The sequence below is a fragment of the Mirounga angustirostris genome, unplaced genomic scaffold (genome assembly GCF_029215605.1).
Source record: "Mirounga angustirostris isolate CCGP_5_RB_7025 unplaced genomic scaffold, mMirAng1.0.hap1 SCAF_5, whole genome shotgun sequence".
Taxonomy (NCBI): domain Eukaryota; kingdom Metazoa; phylum Chordata; class Mammalia; order Carnivora; family Phocidae; genus Mirounga; species Mirounga angustirostris.
The window spans coordinates 76,717,907-76,740,003 of record NW_026991713.1 but is presented as its reverse complement, the minus strand read 5'-3'; the positions used below and the strand labels follow the sequence as shown (position 1 = coordinate 76,740,003).

The following is a 22,097-nucleotide window of genomic DNA, read 5'->3' as shown; positions in this document are numbered from 1 at the left end:
AAAAAAAAAAAACACAACGAGATACCACTATACACCTTTTTTTTTTTTAAGATTTTATTTATTTATTTGAGAGAGAGAGAGAGAGACAGAGAGCATGAGAGGGGGGAGAGTCAGAGGGAGAAGCAGACTCCCTACCGAGCAGGGAGCCAGATGCAGGACACGATCCCGGGATTCCAGGATCATGACCTGAGCTGAAGGCAGTCGCTTAACCAACTGAGCCACCCAGGCACCCCACTATACACTTTTTACAATGGCCAAAATTCAAAAGCTGAAAACACCAAATGCTGATGAAGAGATGGAGCAAAAGGAACTCTGGTTCACTGCTAGTGGGAATGCAAATGGTACAGCCACTTTGGAAGACAGTTTGGCGATTTCTTTCTTTTTTTTTTTTAAGATTTTATTTATTTATTTGACACAGAGAGAGACAGTGAGATAGGGAATACAAGCAGGGGGAGTGGGAAAGGGAGAAGCAGGCTTCCCGCCGAGCAGGGAGCCCGATGCGGGGCTCGATCCCAGGACCCTGGGGTCATGACCTGAGCCCAAGGCAGATGCTTAACTGACTGAGCCACCCAGGTGTCCCAAGTTTGGCAATTTCTTACAAAACTAAACATACATGCACCATAGGATCCAGCAATTGCACTCCTTAGTATTTACCCAAAGGAGTTAAAAACTTATGCCCATACAAAAACCTGCACACAGATATTTATAACAACTTTATTCATAACAGCCCAAACTTGGAAGTAACCAAGATGTCCTTCAGTAGGTGAATGGATAAACTGTGGGACATCCAGACAATGGAATATTATTCAGCACTAAGAGAAATGAACTATCAAGCCATAAGAAAGCATGGAGAAAACTGAAATGTGTATCATTAAGAGGAAGAAGCTAATCTCTAAAGGCGGATACCATATGATTCCAACTATATGACATTCTGGAAAAGACAAAACTATGGAGACAGTAAAAAGATCAGTTGTTGCCAGGGATGGGGAGCTGGGGAGGGATGAATAGGGGAGCACAGAGGATTTTTAGGACAGTAAAAATACCCTGTAAGATATTACAATGATGAATCCAAGTCATTATACATTTGTCCAAATCCACGGAATGTACAACTCCAAGAATGAACCCTATGTAAACTATGAACAATGGGTGCTATGTCAGTGTAGGCTCATCTTTAGTAATAAATGTACCATTCTGGTGAGTGATGTTAATAATGGGGGCGCTATGCATGTGTGGGGGCAGGCTGATGGGAAATCTCTGTATCTTCCTCTCAACTTGGCTGTGACCCTAAAACTGCTCTAAAAAAATTAAGTTAAAAACAATGACTGGCTAGTGTATCACTGTGACTACAACGAATTGCTTTGGCATGCCCGCAGTGAATGGTTTCACAGATATGCATTAACTCTGCTGGGTTTTTTTTTTTTTTTTCTCATGTATGTGTTGTTTTGTTCCACATTATTTCCCTACTAGGCACAAAACAGGTAGACAATAAATAATTACTGAACGGATGAGTGAGTCATCAATTGAATGATGAATGATGAGTTGAGAAAAAATTGTTGGGCCATAGTGTATCAGTGAAAGTTTCCAACTGATTTTCTCCTTTATCTTAAGAGTGTCATAGTAGGGGGGCGCCTGGGTGGCTCAGTTGGTTAAGCGACTGCCTTCGGCTCAGGTCATGATCCTGGAGTCCCGGGATCGAGTCCCACATCGGGCTCCCTGCTCAGCGGGGAGTCTGCTTCTCCCTCTGACCCTCCCCCCTCTCATGTGCTCTCTCTCTCCTCTCATCCTCTCTCTCAAATAAATAAAAAAATCTTTAAAAAAAAAAAAAAGAGTGTCATAGTAGGGTTCATGATTTTGGTTTTAAAATCTTTAGTTCATGTTTGTTTTTTCTGAGGTTCAGCAAGTTATTTCTTTTTTGAGATTCTCTTGGTGATGGAGTTTTACTATGGCCTACACACGCTCAGTGGGGACGCCCATGATTGATCAGCACTCAGAGTTCATAATAAGGTATCTGGACTTCCTGTGTTTCTGTATTTATAATCCAGGATAGCAAACGGTCAGTTTCCCAAAGTACTCATCACTTTTTTGGATTTCCGTAACAGCAAATTCTTCAGGGACAGAACTTTTTTTCTCATATTCATTACAGGGCTTTATTTGAGTTTCTTTACATGATTTCTTTTTTTTTAATTGAAGTGTAGTTGACACAATGTTACATTAGTTTCAGGTGCACAACATAGTAATTCAACAACTACAACTCTGTACGGTATGCTGCGCTCACCACAGGCGTATCCATTGACCTCATACAACACTATTACAATACCATCGACTATATTCCCCTATGCTGTACTTTTCATCCTCATGACTTATTCATTCCAGAACTGGAAGCCTGAACCTCCCACTCTCCCACTCTCCACCCATTTTGCCCATTTCCCACCCCCACCCCCACCCCCGGCAACCATCAGTTTGTTCTGTGTTTATGGGTCTCTTTCTGCTTTTGTTTGTTCATTTTTGTTTGTTTATCAGATGCCACATTTAAGTGAAATCCTATGGTATTTTTCTTTTCTTTTTTTATTATGTTCAGTTAGCCACCATATAGTACATCATTAGTTTTTGATGTAGTGTTCAATGATTCATTAGTTGCGAACAACACCCAGTGCTCATCACCACACGTGCCATCCTTAATACCCATCACCCGGCCTATGGCATTTTTCTTTCTTTCTCTTTCACTTAATTAATACCCTCTAGGCCCACCCATGTTAAGGCAAATGGCAAGACTTCATTCTTTTTTACGGCTGAGTAATATTCCGATATACATTAACTTTAGAAGTCCCAATCAAAAGTCCACAAAGCAGGAGCCCCTGGGTGGCTCAGTTGGTTAAGCATCCGAGTCCTGGTTTTGGCTCAGGCTATGGTCTCGTGGCATGGGATCAAGCCCTGCATCGGGCTTCATGCTCAGTGAAGAATCTGCTTCAGATTCTTTCTCCGTCCCCCTCTGCCCCTCCTCACTCATGCTCTCTCTCTCTCTCTCTCTCAAATAAATAAAATCTTTTTTAAAAAATCCACAAAGCAATACTATCTCTACCTTTCTCTCTCTCATACACACAATCTTTTTTTTTTTTTTTGAAGATTTTATTTATTTGACAGAGAGAGATACAGCGAGAGAGGGAACACAAGCAGGGGGAGTGGGAGAGGGAGAAGCAGGCTTCCCGCTGAGCAGGGAGCCCGATGTGGGGCTCGATCCCAGGACCCCGGGATCATGACCTGAGCCGAAAGGCAGACGCTTAACGACTGAGCCACCCAGGCGCTCCCACAAAATCTATCTTTCAGAAATGTCACACATAGAGATGTTTCCCTGAAGAGCAACACAACCATCCAGCAGAAAAGTCAGCAGATACAATAATCAGGGATCCAGGACTGCATCTATTACTGAACAGCTAGCTCACTGTTGCTTTACAGAACTTTTGTGAAAAATGGTATTTAATGACTGCTTACAGATGAAATATGACATATCCCACCTAGCACTTCACTTTAAAGTGAAGAACAGTTTTCTAAAAAGTGCTAAGCTGGGTGCTATAAACAGCGAAATCCCCCTTACCTCCAGCGTGATGAGGTCATGGCCAGGAGCCAACCACAGCTTCATCAGCTCCCAACATGTAAAATGAGGTAAAGCACTCGGGCTCCATGAAATGCAGAAAAAAGGGGAACAGGCTGATGCTCCCAGTGTACTTCTGACTTCCCCACAATAGTCCTTTCTAGAAGTTTCTTGTAAATCTTTCCAGGAAACACTGTAAAGGGCCTGACCTTGCTAACCGATACAGTAGAATCAAATGGATGTGGGTTCAAATCCTGGATCTTCCACATTCTAGCTATGTAATGATGTGAAAATTATGCAACCTCCGTGAGCCTTGCCTTTCCCATATACGTAAATGTAGTGGGAAGACCTACTTCCCAAGGACTTGGTGACAAAAGTTTCTCTCCCGGCTTGAAATAGGCAATCCACGTTGGCTCTCTTCTACCTCCCAGTGGAATGAAACGATGACTACTTAAGCCAGAACTCTAAGATATATTAGACAGTTTATCTCCCCCACACCCAAATGCAGAGACTGGACATTTTCAGATTAGTGTACAAGTACTAACTGGGCCTGTGTTGTACTGGGCCTCATGCTTTAAATATTTCATGCCATTTATAAGAACTGATTATTCCTATTTTATGGATGTGGAAATCACTTAATCCAAGTTTATACTGCTACTAAATGAGAAATCTGGGGCTTAACTCCATTTTGTGTGACTCCAGGAGCCACGCACCTAACCACTGAGCACACCGTTGCTCTACCACTATTAAAGGTAAACAAAGACGGAAATTCTAGAATGAACTTTGGGGGCAATTGCATCAATAGAGACCTTCATGTCAACATACTATTTTCCTTATGTGAAAACTAAACTGTGTTTCTTATTTTCAAGCTCAAAACCTAAGTCAAATATACAAATTTGGTCAAAATTTGTCTTGGCCAAAGTGAATACTTGGCAGTTAATAGCTGCAGTCTGACATTGAGCTGCACTTGCACTTTCACTTATGAAAACGTCGTCAACACTGGGCTGCAGAGCTTCCAATCGATCATGCCAGAAAAAGATATTTGTTTTGCATCTGCTCATTTTCTTTGCCAAGTAGAAAAGCAATTATCTGTGCCAATCCAAAACACAACAGCTGCTTGGACACAATACACATAAGAAGAAATGATTATTTTAATCAGAAACCAGAAATCAAAATTATATCAAACTTAGCATACTGAATGCATAATAGGAAGGGATTATCACCTCTCTGAAGTTTCCATTAATTCCTATTCTTTAGAAAAAAATCATAAATCAAAAAGGCTTAAATCAATTAATAGGTGTGGATAAATGGTACAGCCTCTTCCTACCATGGGCAAATGCAATCTTAAGGCTCCTAGTAACTTATCTTAAATATAAGAATTCTTCCAAAATTACAAAAATGTGTAGAGAAAATTTTATATAAGGTACAATTTTAACGGATAAAGAGAAAATATGGAGCTTTCACAAATATGCAGGATTCAATTATCTTAAAAATATCAGAATTACTGCTTTGTCGTTCTCAAAATCATATAAATTAATATCAAATGGTTTGAGTTTTTTAATCTTCACTTAAATAATTTGTTCCATCCGGCCTTATGATCAGACTTCTCATACGCAGGAGCCTAAAACAAAGATGAGCAATGCCACTTCATCTGTTGTTGCCCTTCATATGCCAGAGTCAACATCCCTTGGCATCTCTCCCAAATTCCTCCATGACAGGGCTCCTGCCAACCTTCTCAGCTTCATCTCCCACTACTCAAGTCCTGATTTACTTGTTGTACACACACACACACACACACACACACACACACTTGCAGGTGCATGCCGCGGTGTCCTCCCTCATGCTGGTCTTTCTGCCTGGAAAGCCATCCTGCCTTTTTTCAGTTCATTGTCTCATCTTGAAGACACAGCAGATATCTAATTGCACTTACCACCACAGGTGACATTATCTTTCTATCTGTATGGCCTCTCCCCTGGGCTGTAAGCAAATCGACCCTGGGCCAATCAGTCTCCTTTTCGGGAATCTGGAGTCAGTCCATCTCTTACGCAGAATTGAACTGAGAAGCTTTACGAAGCTAGGATTGAGGCAGCCCTGCACTCATCAAATTAAGAAAAGTTCAGTCTTTAAAAATAGGGGAAAAGGAAAAAAAAACATGGATTTTTTATTTTTTTATTTTATTTTTTTTAAAGATTTTATTTATTTGAGAGAGTGAGAAAGAGAGAGACCATGAGAGGGGGAAGGGTCAGAAGGAGAAGCAGGTTCCCCGCCGAGCAGGGAGCCCGATGCGGGGCTCAATCCCGGGACTCCAGGATCATGACCTGAGCCGAAGGCAGTTGCTTAACCAACTGAGCCACCCAGGTGCCCCAAAAACATGGATTTTTTTTTAAAAAGCAAGAGACCACGAAGCCCCAAAGAGGTAAAAAAAACTGACTGACTTTGCCAGTTTTTGTGTCCTAAACCCAGACTCAATTCCCAGGCTGGGGTGCTATGACATTCTAGCGTGTCCTTCTAACTAATACCCCAATTTTGCTTAAGCAAGTTTTCAAAAGGTTTTGTTCTTTGCAAGCAAATGATCCCTAAGACATTTTTATACTAAGTGTTTAATAAATGTTTATTAATGAAATGAATCAACAAACTGCCTCTGAATAGGTAGCAGAAGTCAGCTCCCAAAGGCACAGCATTGATTACAACTAGGATGACTAAAGGCAGAATTTAATCTTTTCCCATATTGACAGTTTTTATCAAGACATTTGACTTAAGTTCTAAAGACTTCAGGTCGTCAAAAATTCAAGATGGAAAAGGAAATGAGAAAATAACAAAATGCACATTAGCAAAATTTCCTCCACCCTCCGTTTAGTTACTTCCGAGAGCCCCTCATGATGGTCATTTCTCCGTGTCGTCTCCTTTCAGGGTCAACCTCCTTCCAACCACACACGTGCCCACGGAAGACACAAAGAGGAACAGCGACAGCATAGTCTCATAAGGGTCTGGCCAAAACAGATCTCAGAGAGAGTATCAGATGACCGGAAACCAGTCCACCCCGTCTCCCTTGTGTCATGTCACAGGTAAGGAAAACAAAAATCCATGGAAGTCAAGTAGCTGGCCCAAGGACCCCAGCAAATCAGAATCAGAGTGAACCCAGTTTCCCCACCAACCAGGCCAAGGCTCCTTACACTACCCATTTCTTTACACCCACAGCCCACCCTGGGAAATAACTCTTCCCTTTCCAAAAAGCAAAAACAAAAAACCTATCAGCAACCCTACATTGCGGAGACTTTTCACAAACAGCAATGAGGGACAATGATGACAGTTCCAAGACATCATGTTCTCTTTGCCATCAGCTATTATCATACCTGTATTTTCCGCTTAAAAATAACTGGAGATTGGCACCCAATCTTGATTTATCTGAAAGGTTTACCTATCCTTTGCAGCTGTAAATTATACACTGTAAAGAAGAGAGAAACAAATTGCATTGAGGATAAATGCACAGTCTTTCATTGACTTTGCATGAAAACCCGAACTGTAATTAAATAGACGACTTATTTATTTTAAATTTTTTTTTTTAATTTTTTAAGCTTTTTTTTTTAAGTAATCTCCACACCCAGTGTGAGGCTCAAACCTACAACCCTGAGGTCAAGCGTCTCACACTCCACTGACTGAGCCAGCCAGGTGCCCCTAGATAAATTTTTTAAATCAAAAAAATTCATCATAATTGCAGTACAGATCATAATTCTTTTCACAAAGTCACATTCCTTTCACACCCACAAGGAAAAATTATGTAAGGAGCCAAATGCAAAGTATGAAAAAAAATCTATGATAAACACTTAGCTGTCAGGAACCAAAAGCTCTACCACTCAAAAGCTGAAACGTATTGTTTACTCATTAGGGACTGAGGGTATGTCCTGCTCCTAACATGAGACCAACGTTCTTCCTCCCCTCCACCCAACTCTGGCTGGTTGTTTGGGTTTGGTCGGTTTTATTTTTTTTCCAAATTATGATATATTAATCGCCTTCATTCCCTAAAAATCCATACTATGTTCCCTTTAAACACTTTACCAATACTTTTAGAGGTTAAATCGTTACAAGCAAATCTTTAATGCCAGGCTTCTCATGGAGACTGCTGCTTTGGGTGATTTCAAAATCAATACGTATTTTCTACATTATATATAATGTAATAAAGCTCATGGTTTGAAAAACATGAATGGCATTAAAAATTCATAAATCCACAACGTGAAACACATCTTCCTATATGGTTACCTCATCACCTACCTAAAAAACTGATAAATTAAGTCTCTATTATTTTATTTTCAACCTAATGATTTGTTTACTAAAGTGAGGTCTTATTCTGTAGTAATTCTAAAAACATAAAACTGTGAATTTTAAAAAGTCGACTGTTAGTCTCATAAACTAAGAATAGCTCTAAACACATCTTTGAGACAATTCATAATGAGCCCGGTATTCATCAGTCAAGAGTAAGTGTTAACAGGAGAATTCTATTATCCTGCTAAACTTCAGTGAACTTTCCATCATGGGTACAAGAATGTTTTTCTTGAGTAAGCATTTCCTTTTAAAATATTGTAAACTCATGAAAAAAAGAGGAAACAAATAAATATCACAAACAAGTAAAATCAAGACTATGCCACTTTCTTTCATAAATATAGCAAAGAAAAGGTGATGTGCTACAAGGAAGATTTCTAAACAATAATTCTTCCACATTGGCTTTGGCATAAAATAAGCATGAGGGGGAAGAGGAGCTAAATCCTAGCACTACTATTAATGAAAAGCTACTGTAAGCTCTTTTCCTATGTGAACTCATTTGTTCCTCACAATAACTTCATGGGGTAGGTACGGGTATGACTGCCACCTACCCACGAGGAAACGGGAGACACAGACAGTTGAAGGAATTGGCCAAAGACCGTCCCATATACCCTTGGAAAGCAGTGGGACAGAATTCGAACCCAGGCACTCTGGTATGAGCCCATGGTCCTTATACACTGTCTCCCTCATAGGTTTTTCTAAGAATGAAAATTGTAAGCTGCCCATAAAACCTATATGTAACACGGTCTCTGGCGGTTAGTTAAGTACACTCCGTGGGAGCAATAGTGGTAACACTAGGGTTGACATTGATTTTGAAAAGCGTGATCACGATGCTTGCTTCTGAATAGGGAATTTTCAAGTCATTTGTATTTCCACAATTTCCACAAAAGTCCCTCCAAACTCTTTTTTTTTTTTTTAAGATTTCATTTATTTATTTGACAGAGAGAGACGCAGCGAGAGAGGGAACACAAGCAGGGGGAGTGGGAGAGGGAGAAGCAGGCTTCCCGCGGAGCAGGGAGCCCGATGCGGGGCTGGATCCCAGGACCCCGGGATCATGACCCGAGCCGGAGGCAGACGTTTAATGGCTGAGCCACCCAGGCGCCCCCCTCCAAACTCTTCTTGAATTTAAAAAAAAAAAAAAGTTTTTCTCAAGCAGGTATATTTTTAAAATTCTCTTACATTTACTCTACAAAACATATTACCAGATCAAAACGTGTGGCAGACTATTTTCAGAACAACAAACTGAAAATCCCACCAAATTATCTGAAGCTACCAAGAGCGGATCACCTGGTGTCGCACAAGGTTCTGGTGAAAGAGTTATTTATATACACCCTGAGTGTTTACAATGTTAAGATGAACTGATACTGCTATTATAATCACTCTACAACCTCTCAGCAGCCTAACACTTAAAAAGATAAAGAAAAAAAAAATTATTAAGCTGGATGTCAGTAGCATTAACGAAAAGAGCAAAGAAATCAGCAGTAAACTCCCTATACATCCTAAGAGCCCTTGCTGTGCTCTGAATAAGAAGGGAGAGCTGTTTGGTGGCCTGGAAGCCACCCAGCCTCTTACGCACACAGGACAGAGGTAGAGGGCCCCATACAGGGGCTGGCGAGGGGATGGAAAAGCAGGAGGCCTGGGATCCTCTTCTATGAAGAGCCCTACTGTGGCAATGACAAGATTGCATGCCAACCAGAAATGCCTACATTCTGATAGTTTTCTCTTTCAACATATGTCCCTGCGCATCCAGTTGGAAAGCAGATGCGTAAGCTTGATTGCTCTACACTGAGAAAGGAAAGAACTTATCATCTACTGACTGAAATTCACAGGGGATCGAAGATTGCCAAGAATCAGTACCCAGTCAAGATTAAACAGAATGAACCCGGGGCTGTCAGCAGTTAGGAATTCTACCAACTGCTCTCCATAAATTAAAAGGAATTTTGCCTCCTTAGCATGTGATTTATTTGGAAGAAGCTTTTAGTGCTAAGTTCTGAATGAATCCAAGGAACACTTTATTGAAATGATCCATTTTAGTGCTGAGCTCAGTTCAAGAACCAAAGCAGATTACAATAAGCTTTCAGATGAACTCATCAAGATAATTCCTGCCTCACCACATACTCTAGGAGTGGTTCAAAAAGAATGATACTGCTCTCAACTAATGGTTAGGAAACAGTAAGAGGAAAAAACAATTCTCTTTTAGTTCTCTATCCACACAAGAGAATACTTTCCTGGTAAGTTCCATATTTCAGAAAAGCTACTCTAAAAGAATCTAAAAGCCCAGCTTGGGTAAATCGACCCTACTAATGAACGTTAAAGGCACATTAATGATAGTATCGCAATAAACACAGTTCCTAATAAAGAAACCCAACAACACAGACTTAAAAATAACTTTATAATTTACATTTTAATGTTTTTTAAAAGAAATTTCCCACCCTTTCCATCACTCTAGCAAAACACCACCATTTGTTCACCCTTCCCAGTAAAATATTTCTTTCTCTACAGGAAGACAAATGCCTACAGCAATCACTCGTCTCCTTTCTCCAGTGCCTAACATTCACTAAGCATGTCTGCAGTTCACCGACATCCAAAGGTAGAACAGGTCTTAGCAAAAGCTATGGTCAGTTCATTATGTTAAAAAGAAATTGATAAGGGGCTCCTGGGTGGCTCAGTCGTTAAGCATCTGCCTTCGACTCAGGTCATGATCCCGGGGTCCTGGGATCAAGCCCCACATCGGGCTCCCTGCTCGGTGGGAGGCCTGCTTCTCCCTCTCCCACTCCCCCTGCTTGTGTTCCCTCTCTTGCTGTGTTTCTCTCTGTCAAATAAATAAATAAAATCTTAAAAAAAAAAAAAAAGAAATTGACAAACTATGAAAAAGCTCAGGGTATATGGGACAAAAGTCAGAAGTATCATCGGGATATTATGCCCACAGGATAGGTCGATAGTGGAAACAGCTATACAGTGGTTTAATAATAAATAATTGTAACAATAATTATGCTAGCTGGTTTGGTTAGTGTCTTTATAAAATGCAGCCTAAGAGTTATTGCTTTCTTGGATCCTCCACCCATCATGCGCCTGCCTCCCCGAAGTAAATCACAGTGATCTGGATGCAGCCATCCAAGAACAACTAAAGACCAAAGAATTTATACCACTGAGGAACAGAGAAAATTCTCTAGCAAAATGTGGCCCAGTTCATCTTTAAACAAAGCAAAGTGGAAAAAAATGATAAACAGCAACTGAAGAATTTGCAGTCTCTTTATAATAAAATCTTAGTTAATATCTACTTCCATGAGGTGATCTGTGGTCTTAACATGGATTCATCATTGAAGTTCACAGCTGCATTCAGAGATTTTAACGTAGGGGAAGGGATTTATTATTACGAACCCACAAACTTCACCTGGAACTGCTGGATGATTTTCTGTGTAGACCTATTAGTTAACGCCACACCTCTTTCACGCAGTCATTTAATTTTTTTTAAAGATCTTTATTTTTAAGTAATCTCTACACCCAACGTGGTGCTTGAACTTACAGCCCCAAGATCAAGAGTCACATGTCCTCCTGACTAAGCCAGCCAGGCGCCCCTGGTCATTTCATTTTGGAAAGTAGCAGCTGAATGAGATTGGGAATGGCTCATCTGAAACCAGTCAACAGAAAAAGTGTGTAAAACCGGGGGTGAGGGGGGGACAAAAGAGAACCCAGTTATTAGTCAGTAATGAAGGCTTTCAACAGACTTTTTTTCCGTCGCTTGCAAATCACACTTCGCTAGTTCACAAAGTTCCTCTCAAAGCTAAGATGAGACTATATTAATAATGATCTGAACAAACTTGCCCTACTCATAGGATCATATGTGTGGATGAAAGTACAAAATCCCACCTCAGGAGTTTAATCTGCACAGCATTTCTTACTTTGGGACAAAAAGAGTGCAATGCAAGGTCTACCAAAATCAAGCATTAAAATTACACTTAAAAGATCAGTTACCCATTCCGTCAGTGAAGGTCAAAATATTTATATGCCTCCCTAAGTCCCCTGAATTTAATTACCTTACAAATTCACTTTAGTGCCAAACTGTTCTCCAGTCCTAAACCTGTCTTAGTTTCTTGATTTGCATACCTATGTGTAAGGTACTCACAAGAAAAACTTTTAAGACCCACTGAAGTGAAAAATCTAACCACTGCACTGCCCACAAAGGTGGAAAATGGGCTCATTTTAAGTAAAAACACCATGATCATCATCCAGCCAAGTTCCATGAGAGCAGGGCTGAGTTTGCTTCACCGCCATATTCCTCACACCAAAAATGGTGCCTGGCCCATAGTAGGTGCTCACTAAATACTGTTGAATGAAGGACCTATGACAGATCCAGCTGGAAAAAAGAGGAAATGAGCAAGAATTTATTGCGCCAAGAACTGTTCTTCAGTGCCTAATGTGATCAGTCATTTAAATATGAAATCAATCCAGTATACACATGAAAAGTGACTATACATAGTTATATATAAATGTTGATATGAGTTATGAAGATAAGATTCCACATAGAATTCACTAACCTTTCCAATGTGAAAAAGAAAATGCACCCACATGTGAATGAAGTTAACATAATGAAGGAGATGAGGGAAGGGATGTTTACATACGAAACATTCCTCATTTCATATGGAGTCATTCAGTAAAACACAGTATCAACTGAAATTTTATCTGATTCCAGAGTGTGTACCCTAAGTCTGAGGTTTTTTATAGCACTTTCTACCCGTAAGTCAATCACCAAATCACGCAGAAAAACCGGCAACTGAGTAAATGTAGGGTTCTTTTTTTTTCCCCTGGCTTGGGGTTTTCCCTGTGCATAGTAACTTCTGAAAACGTTTCAAATGACAGTGTTCAGCCCAATTTTTTGTCAGACTAATGCCATGCACGCAATACAAATGTGTACTAGCAAACAGGTTCAAAGTTCAATCAAGAAACAAAAAAAGAAAACCCACCCCACACAAACGCCTCATCCCCTGCCTGCCTCCTGTAGGTTCACCATTTTCATGATGCATCCTGCTGTCCAGAACCCCAGACAGGAATGAGAATAGTTATAATGTTAAACTAGCAATCCTGATGAGGCTGGCTGCCAGGCACTGATCAGCCGCCTGTGTGCCCGGCACCGATTTACCTGTTTCTTACCTGTAGTATTGCTCTTAGTCCTGACAACCAATCAGAGAGGAAAGGGTTATTACTACTGCTTTCCCCATTTGCAGGTGAGGAAACATAGGCGCATGGAGATCGTGTCTTGTGCAGGATCAAGTAAGCAAAGGAGCCATGATTTAAACACTGTCTGGAGATCTTAAGAACCAGGACAGCACTACCTTTCTGGACTTTTATTCGCTTTATCTGACCAGCTTCTGACAAAAGCTCGTGCATAGTTTTCAAAAATAATTTTAGGGCGCCTGGGTGGCTCAGTTGGTTGAGTGACCGCCTTCGGCTCAGGTCATGGTCCTGGAGTCCCGGGATCGAGTCCCGCATCGGGCTCCCTGCTCGGCGGGGAGTCTGCTTCTCTCTCTGACCCTAACCCCTCTCATGCTCTCTGTCTCTCATTCTCTCTGTCTCAAATAAATAAATAAAATCTTTAAAAAAAATAATAATAATAATTTTAATGCTAATCAAATGTATACTCAAAAATATAACACCTTTCCTTTCAAAAGAGGGAAAATGTATGACAACTTTCCAAAGGAAGGAAAATAAATGATCTTTCTTGCCCACAAACATGGTAACTTAGTAAAACTCTGACCCAGTTTCAGCTGTGCTGTACACTGCTCTTTAGACACCACAGTTCCAAAAATAACTACCCTGGTGCTTAGGGTTAAAAAAAAGGTAACCTACAAGAGAATGCCACCTGATTCAATGTGTTAGCACCAAACCCTACATCAAAACAAGTCAAAAGGTGCTTCATCTATGGTCCAAGGATGATTGCAACAATCTTTCCACCACCCGAGAGTTCAACAGAGAAGCGAGCTCCACATCAAATGACACAGGTGTCCTGCCTCCTCCCCTAAGCTAGGTCCTCGCCTGGGACCCTGGACTTGTAAAAGATGACTATTACATTTTTAGGAATACTGCAGGCCAGTTATTAAGTTCAGCCATTACTGAAAATTCTACTTAAAATTTTAAAAATCGTATTAAAAACAAAGGTGCTGGGCGCCTGGGTGGCTGAGTCGTTAAGCGTCTGCCTTCAGCTCAGGTCATGATCCCAGGGTCCTGGGATCGAGCCCCGCACCGGGCTCCCTGCTCCTTCTCCCTCTCCCACTCCCCCTGCTTGTGTTCTCTCTCTCACTGTCTCTCTGTCAAATAAATAAATAAAATCTAAAAAACAAAAACAAAAACAAAGGTGATAACCACTCAAAGCTCATCACTTCCTCATTAGTTTACTTCATTTTACTATGATCTCTGCTCTTGAGATTATGTCTGTGGTCTGTGAGGCAGTGGAAATACTGTACAATGGTGGGTTCTAGCATATCTCCCCCCAACTCCACGGTCAGTGGCATCACCACATCTGCAGTCTGAAATGAGCCACGGTGGAAGTATTTATGGGAAACTGGCAAACTCTGCAAGTCAGGCTTTCCTTTCTTTGGAGAGCCAGGTATTAGACATTCAGCAGCATCCCCCCTGGTATTCATAATTCATCCCATCCCTTTCTGCTGCCATGTCTTCATCTCTCCTCTCTACAACTTATCTACACACACACACCCCCATCAAATTTAAAATATGAAAACAAAAACCTAACACACCTCCAGATAGCATCCTTTTCCACCATTCCTTCTTTCCTTCATCGATTTATTTATTTATCTGAGAGAGAGCGAGCACGTTCAGGGAGTGGGGCAGAGGGAGAGGGAGAATCCTGAAGCAGACTCCCCACTGAGTGGGGAGCCCGACGCGGGGCTCGATTTCTCGGCCCTGAGATCATGATCTGAGCCAAAACCAAGAGTCGGACGCTTAACCAGTTGAACCATCCAGGCACCCCTCCACCATTCCTTCATTGCCAAATTTACTGACAGTGCTCTTTCCTTGCTTAATTCCAATACTTTCTTCCCAGCAATTCATTAATTTAGTCATTTCACAAATATTTGAGCAAGTACAATTAACCAGACACTATACAAGTAACTGGGGGTACAAATGTGAGCAAAGTTCAACGTGGTCCCTCCTTCATGAGAGTCACATGTTGAAGCCATCTTGAAATCTCCAATATTCTACTAATTCCTCTTTTTTTCCTCCTCCTTGGCCTTTCTTTAAAAAATTTACAATTTCCCTAAAATGCCGTCTTTTCCTCCATGGCCCTCCATAAGAAAGTCAAGATTTCCAATGATAGGACTCTCTCTTATGTCTTTTCTTCCTTCCACAGGAATTTCATTTATTTCTGTGATTTCATCCTCCTCCTACTCTCAGAGAACCCATTTCTCCCCTAGCCTTCCCATCTCAGTAACTGGCACCACCATTCACCCAACTGTTGAAGCCCAAAACCCCCAAATCCTCATTTCCTGCCTTTCCCTTACCCCTCCCTTCATCCCAAGCATCAGCAAGTCCTGTGGGACCTATACCCAAAAGATGTCCCAACTCCAACATAGCATTTCATCCCAGTCCTTGTCACCCTTGGCCAAGACCTTTTTCTTCTCATTCAATCTGTATAAAATTCTCCGAACCCTCCTCCCTGCTTTATTCTTGCCCCCTTAATCAAGCACTACAAAGAAGCCAGTGAACATTTTAAAAAAGAAATGTGATCATTCCTCTCAACACTTAAAACAAACAAACAAGAAACCTCTAAAGTCTTCCCTCTTCACCCAGAATAAAATCCAAACTTCATTTCATGGCCAACAGGGCCCTTCATTATCTGGGCATGGCCACTCCCTGACCTCGCCTCTTCCAACTCCCACTTGCTCATTATCCCAAGTCTGGAACCTTCTGCCCAGATCTTGGCTGGTCTTTGCAGGACGAGCTCCTCCTGTCATTATAAGGATTCCGGAGGCCTTCCTCAACCAACCCAAATTTGGCCCAGCCAGGCCGGCCCATCACTCTTCATCACACCATCCATTCCTTGGTGGTTATTTAGTGTCTGTCTTCTTCTATTGCAAAAGAAGCTACATAAGAAAAAGGACCTTGTCCTCCTTACTTACCAGGACACCCCTGGTGCCTAGAACAGTGCCTGGCACATGACAGATATTCAAAAGCCATTTGTTGATGAATGAATGATGAACGGAGCAAGATCCAAAAACAGGCAAAAGTGGAAATAACTGGAAATTAAGACCCTGAAATGAGAGTCTTCAGGGACCACACAGAGAAATAAGAACTGCAATCTGAAGTGGTAAAGTGCTAATAGGATGAATCTAATTTTCATCTTTATTAAATTCTGACTTGCCCATGGTTCGAGTTATTTTAGAGGCAACCTAATTTAGGGAGGGCCTGTTCTGATGAATCTATGTTAATTTTCATAGCTGGGTCAAAATATTTTTTTAAAAGAAAGAAAACTACATGCTTCAGACAAGCTTGTCCTATAACCTCAAAAACATTTCTGAGAAGCAGAGTCCCCTGGGCTTCCTCCCATACTCGTGCTGTAATAAATTCCTGTCACACACGAAGGCGGGGGGGAGGGAGCAGGAGAACATAACACACACTCCTCCCCCATACTCCCAAGGTGCCTGCTCTCCAATGCAAGGTTCTTCCACCAGGGACACAGTCTAGTGTCTGTCCTTCTTAACTGCAGCTTCACAGACCCATACCTCACCCCGTGCTTCCAAATCAAGGCACACAGCAGGGCAGCTACTTGCTGCTTCTAGTGACTCCTTTCCTACCTAATCTAATTCAGGGAAAGGGAGGAATGAAGAGAAGGAGGAAGGAGGGAAACAGGGAGGGAGAGGGGCAGTCACGAAACACTCACTCAGTACTTTACTTCTCCTGCCCACCCACGCTACACCAGGTGGTGCTGGAGGGTGAAAATGGGCATGGGGAGCCCAGCTTAGTACCTCATCATGGACCACACAGCTCGAGGAGACACTGGGAATCCATTGCTCTTGGGTTCTGGTGGCGATGGGGAGTGGCAGCCACCCCAAGCTCCTCGGTGAGGAAATCGATGCTGCTTCCCATTCTCCCGGTGAGGGTGCACAGGCAGCGAGGGGGGCTGAGGGTTCGAAGGCTGCTGTGGGCCGCACTGATGGATGACCCCATTGCTCCTAATTGTGCACGTGGCATTGAGGGGAAAGAAAGTCAAACAGAATGACAAGGCTTGCAACAAGAAATAATAGTCCCCTGGCCCACTCCCAAGTCCTGTTCCCTGGAAGCAACCATTCTCAAGTCTTTTAGCTCTTTTGTTTCTGGTATGTATCACAATGTTTTAAAAATAACACAATTCTAACATTATTTTTTTATTTTAGAACTTAGCCTTACTACGCTAGAAGACTAGGTCTCAGTCCCTCTTACATGGTCACCAACACATACATACATGTGCGTGCACGTACGTGCACACAAACACACATACACACACACACACATTCACACACCCTCTTCTTCACCCCTCGTCCTCCAAATAGATTTCTTTCAAAATATTTGGTTGAAGTGGTATTCGGGATTTACACAGTTATGATCTTATAAAATACTGTTCATAGCTGATCTATCCAATGTACCTTGATTACATTTTCTTTCATTAATCCTCTGAGGTAGAATTCATAACCACCGAAGGGGCAAAAATTGAAACGTCTGATACTACGAAGTGATGCCCAAAATGTGGAGCAAAGCAAAGGGGATTCTCAGACGTTGTTGCAATCATTTCAAGAGCAATCCTTCAATATAGGACACAGTGAATGTGCATCTATCCGTGGTCCCAGCAACTCTACTTCTATGGTTATACCTGAGAGAAACCCACATGTATTTGCACATACACACACACAAAACCCACTGCAGCATAGTTGAAAATAGCAAAAAATGTACCAATAAACTAAATTCCAAATCCAGAAAAACAGATAAATTGTGATATTTAAATACTGTACAACAGTTAAACTGAATATATCCACAACGATGTACCTCAAAATCCCAATGTTAAATGAAAAGCTAGTGATACTATTGATATAAAGTTTGAAAATATGTTAAAAATATACTACTTGATATTCACTGGTAAATACATATTAAGTAATGGCATAAAAATAATCATAGAAATGAAAAGTGACGAATTCAGGACGGTGGTTACTCTCAGAGAAAGAGGTTAGGGACTGGGGTCAAGGAATGTTACTCTCTTCTCTGCATGTTGGAAATGATATACAAATTTTTAGAAAAGAAAGAAAAGTAAAAAGAAATTTAACTTTCGGGAGCTGATCTTTCACTGAAAATGTTTCTTCCTAATGGTGATGTCAAATCAAAGAAATCCCACTCCATTCCTGTGGCCCAATCTTAAAATTTGGGAATAAATTGTCCTTCGTGTAGAAGGGCTTCCAACATTCGTTTTTGTTACCATTTCTTTCCTGGTGCCTGAATCATATGATAAAAGACCTCAACAAAAACCTAATGCCAAGATGTTTATTCTAAATGAACAGATAAAGTGGGGTGGGAGGACAGCCCTAAGAGTTGGTGCAAAACTGTGTGTGTGTACATTATTCTGGGAAAGGGCACACAATTCCGTGAGATTTTCAAAAGGGTCACAACCCTCACGACACTCAGAACGTCTGAGCTGATCTCATGGTACAAATGTGAGCCCAGGCCTTGGGCAGCAGATGTCCTGGGAGGTCTCTAGGTCCCTGCTCTGTGTTCCGTCCACAGAGGCTGGGGTTACTCAGGGGGCAAGCCTGTGGCTCTGGAGTCACACAGACAGGGATCCAAATCCTGGCTCCCCCCGAAATTCGGTGACTCTGGAGAGGTCACTTTCTGTGATTCTGTTTTCTCCTCCATAAAATGAGGCTAACAGTTATTCTGAGCATTAAGTGACTTCATGCCTGCAAATGGCATGGCACAGTGCCTGGCATGTGGCCAGGACTCAAGAGATCTTAACCGTTATTGGCCAGCTCTCCCCGGCACATGCTCTCTGTCCCGACCGCTGTTCACAACTGTCATCAGTTACTTGTGTAATGACTTAGATAATGTCTGACTCCCCCACTACTGTATATGCCCCTGGAGGGAAGAAATCTTCTCTCTTGTTCTTGGCCAGGCACAGAATGAGTATGTGTTAAATGGGTGGATAGAAGGATGAAGGAAAGAACGAATGTCTCCACTTATGCAGAGCTGCGGCTGGTGAGAGCCAAAAGCGACTAAAAAGCAAAGCAGGGACTATGAACTGTGCAACTTCAGGGCTATGTATCAGCAGTATGATTCCTCCCATAGAACTTCCCGCGGTTTAGTATTTAGGAAGGCCAGGAACAGTTCTTAAAGAAATAAAAGAGACAATTATCCCCTTTGAAAAAAGCCTGGCTCAACAGCGACCAGATGAAGCAGAAAGGAGTATATAGTGGGCTGGAGAGTCCCGAGACCAGAGGACACATGACTTCATGGATGAGGTTAAAATCGCTCTGGAACTGGACCACAGGGGTCTGCAGTCAGTCGTCACATCCTTCTGCTGTCAGTGAGGCAAAGCAGAAAGGGCTTAGGACGCAGAGCTACAGAGGAGGCAAGAAGAAGTGGGAACAGGACGGGTTGCTAGGTCATCCTATAAAAAATAAGGCCGGCACCGCAATCCCTCCCATTGGTCAAGAGGATAGAGAGGCAAGGCATTCTTATAGAAGCCAAGGGGAGGTCCTCAGGCTCACAGCTTTCGTGGCATGAGCTTAGGTCAAAATGATAACCGAGCTCCTTCCTTTTACACGCCTCTGAGATTTACAGAGAGCCAATAGAGCACTAAAGTCTATTTAAATTATCTCTAAGCAGGCCCAGGCAGGAAGGTGATCAGAATGTAATGGCTCATCTCAGCTTGTTGCCACGCAGTAACGCTGCTCTTATCTTTATGTCAAGGAGTATAAAGAGGTAGGGAATGGGATAAAAAGGCAGGGTGTTTTTTAAAGCTAAAATTCTTCGTCGGATGAAGCAGAAGAACAAATCAACCACATTTTTTTAAAAGTTCAAAAGTAAGGGCCTTATAATTACCGAAAAATGGGGTCTGCATGGCCAATTGTTATGTGCTTAAACTCTTCAAGTGAAAATAGGCTACTAAGTAAACTTGACCTTTAATTTGGATATAACATGTATGGTTTAGAGTGGCCTTTTGTGGAATTCCAAACCAAGACTCCCAAATACTCTTAGGTAACAGCATCATCCCTAGAGCAAATAAGCAGACCCAACTTAGCAGTGCTTTTCGATGGGTAACGCTCATTTGAATGCAGGGATTCGAGGCAAGCTGTTAAGAAACAGTTACCCCCATCTGAAACCACTTCTCTTTGCGAATCAGGATTTCGCAAAACAATCCAGCAACATAAACTTAGCAATTAACATGGATACTTTCCAATTCCAAATTTGGGGCTCGCAAAATCTTTATAGTGCTCATTGATTTTTATAAAGTGTGAAGGGTTTGAAATACCTAACACATTTATCTTAACAAAACAAACCTTATTAATTTACGGTCTAAGACGAGGTTACGTTTAACAGAATGTTATACTTTTTTTTTTTACTGAAAGTTTGAAAGCTATTGACTTAAGTAATTCTTCTCTGCACATACATTGCTTGATATCCAAACTTGAAAATGACTTACGATTTCTCTTGCTTGTGGGATAGGGAAAACAGATCATAAACCAAGCACACTCCAAACACCGTGATGCCTGTCTCTTTCACCAGCATGGCGCAGGTCCCCAAAAACAAACTGAGCAGCAAGAAGAAGGGAGAAGTGGTGGGAGGGAAACATTCCCCAATATGATGCTGGTCCACACTCCTGGAAAACAAGATCAAGGCTCTTTTAACCTAAGAAGAAATGTGAGTCACTGAGAAATACTAACTTTTAAAAATTAGATTTAACAATCGATTTCATTGTATTCTAAATAAGCAGGTGAACAAATATTTCTTCACGAATATTCATCACAGAATTATTTAAAATTGCAAAGATGAGAAAAAGTGAATGCCCAACAACACTGAACTTGGTACTTAAATTAAGGTACATATAAATTATGGTAAAATAGGACATATAACAAATGGACACTAAAAAACCACTTAAAATGCTACCATAGAGATATAGTTAGTAGCATGGAAGGATGTTTAAGTGAATATATTTTAAGTGAATAATACAGATTACTAAGCTTATGCATGAACTCTGAAACCAGGTTCCCTGGGTTCCAATCACAGCTTTGCAGCTAACCGGGTATTATGGGGCAGGTTATTATACCTCTCTGTGCCTCAGTTCCCTCATGTATGAAATAGGATCACAGTGACTTACAGAATTAAATAAATGTAGGCAGAATTAAATAAATGACTTACTACATGCGAAGTGGTGATCATCATTATTGTTATTTTGGTGAAGGTGTTTCATATGCTTCTGTACATAAATCAGTCAGTGGATACAGATACATATACCGAAATATAATCCTCATTTCCTCTGTGATGAAAATACAGATGTTTTGGCCTTTTTCTTTTTGGGGGTTAATTGGTATTTTGAAGTTTATTTTCCAAGGGGATGTATTAGGTAAATTTTTTTTCTCAGTATAATTTCCAGGAGGGATTTTCAAAAATCTTCCCGAGCTATAAAGCCTTTTTTCAACTTACAACATAGAATCAGCCCACACCCAAAAACATCACTATTCCTTCAGTAAGTGTCACACCCATCTGCCCCTACTCCTCTGAAGTAAAGGCCAATATTTCTGTAGTTAGTAGGACACCTTAGTTGTATTATGTCTTGGAACAATGACCTAAAATTATATGCCAAATTTGCAGTGGATATACATTTTTTTCTGAAGCTGGTCTACAAGTTTCAATTGCTAAGAGTGAGAATGGCATGCACAGTAGAAACTGTAACCCATGGCTCATTGTCACATAGAGATAGATGGACACAACGCTGGCCTCACCATGTTCCCGAATGTACCATCCACACAGAAAAAGCCCAAGAGAATAAGTTTAAACCAAAAGGGAACTGTTAATCTTGTTCTAATACCAGAGTTAAACAGCAAAGAACTACCTGGTGAATTTGGGCTTCCATTGTTCAGAGTTTTCACAATACCATTTCCAATGACTGGCAATGCAGTGTTGAGTCACAAAGCCAGGCCTAGGAGACTAGTACTGG

General features: G+C 41.3%; 1 protein-coding gene across 4 annotated transcripts in view; it reads right to left on the bottom strand.

Moving 5' to 3' along the window:
• Positions 1 to 22,097, bottom strand: part of TMTC1 (transmembrane O-mannosyltransferase targeting cadherins 1) — a 267,202-nt gene that overhangs the window by 210,509 nt on the left and 34,596 nt on the right. For all 4 annotated transcript variants that reach the window (XM_064591454.1, XM_064591452.1, XM_064591453.1 and 1 more), the window contains 2 exons: positions 20,583 to 20,759; positions 16,885 to 17,091 (listed from right to left, as the gene is read on the bottom strand). In XM_064591454.1, coding sequence (XP_064447524.1) covers positions 16,885 to 17,091; positions 20,583 to 20,759 — 384 coding nt within the window. The remainder of the gene's footprint in view (positions 1 to 16,884; positions 17,092 to 20,582; positions 20,760 to 22,097) is intronic.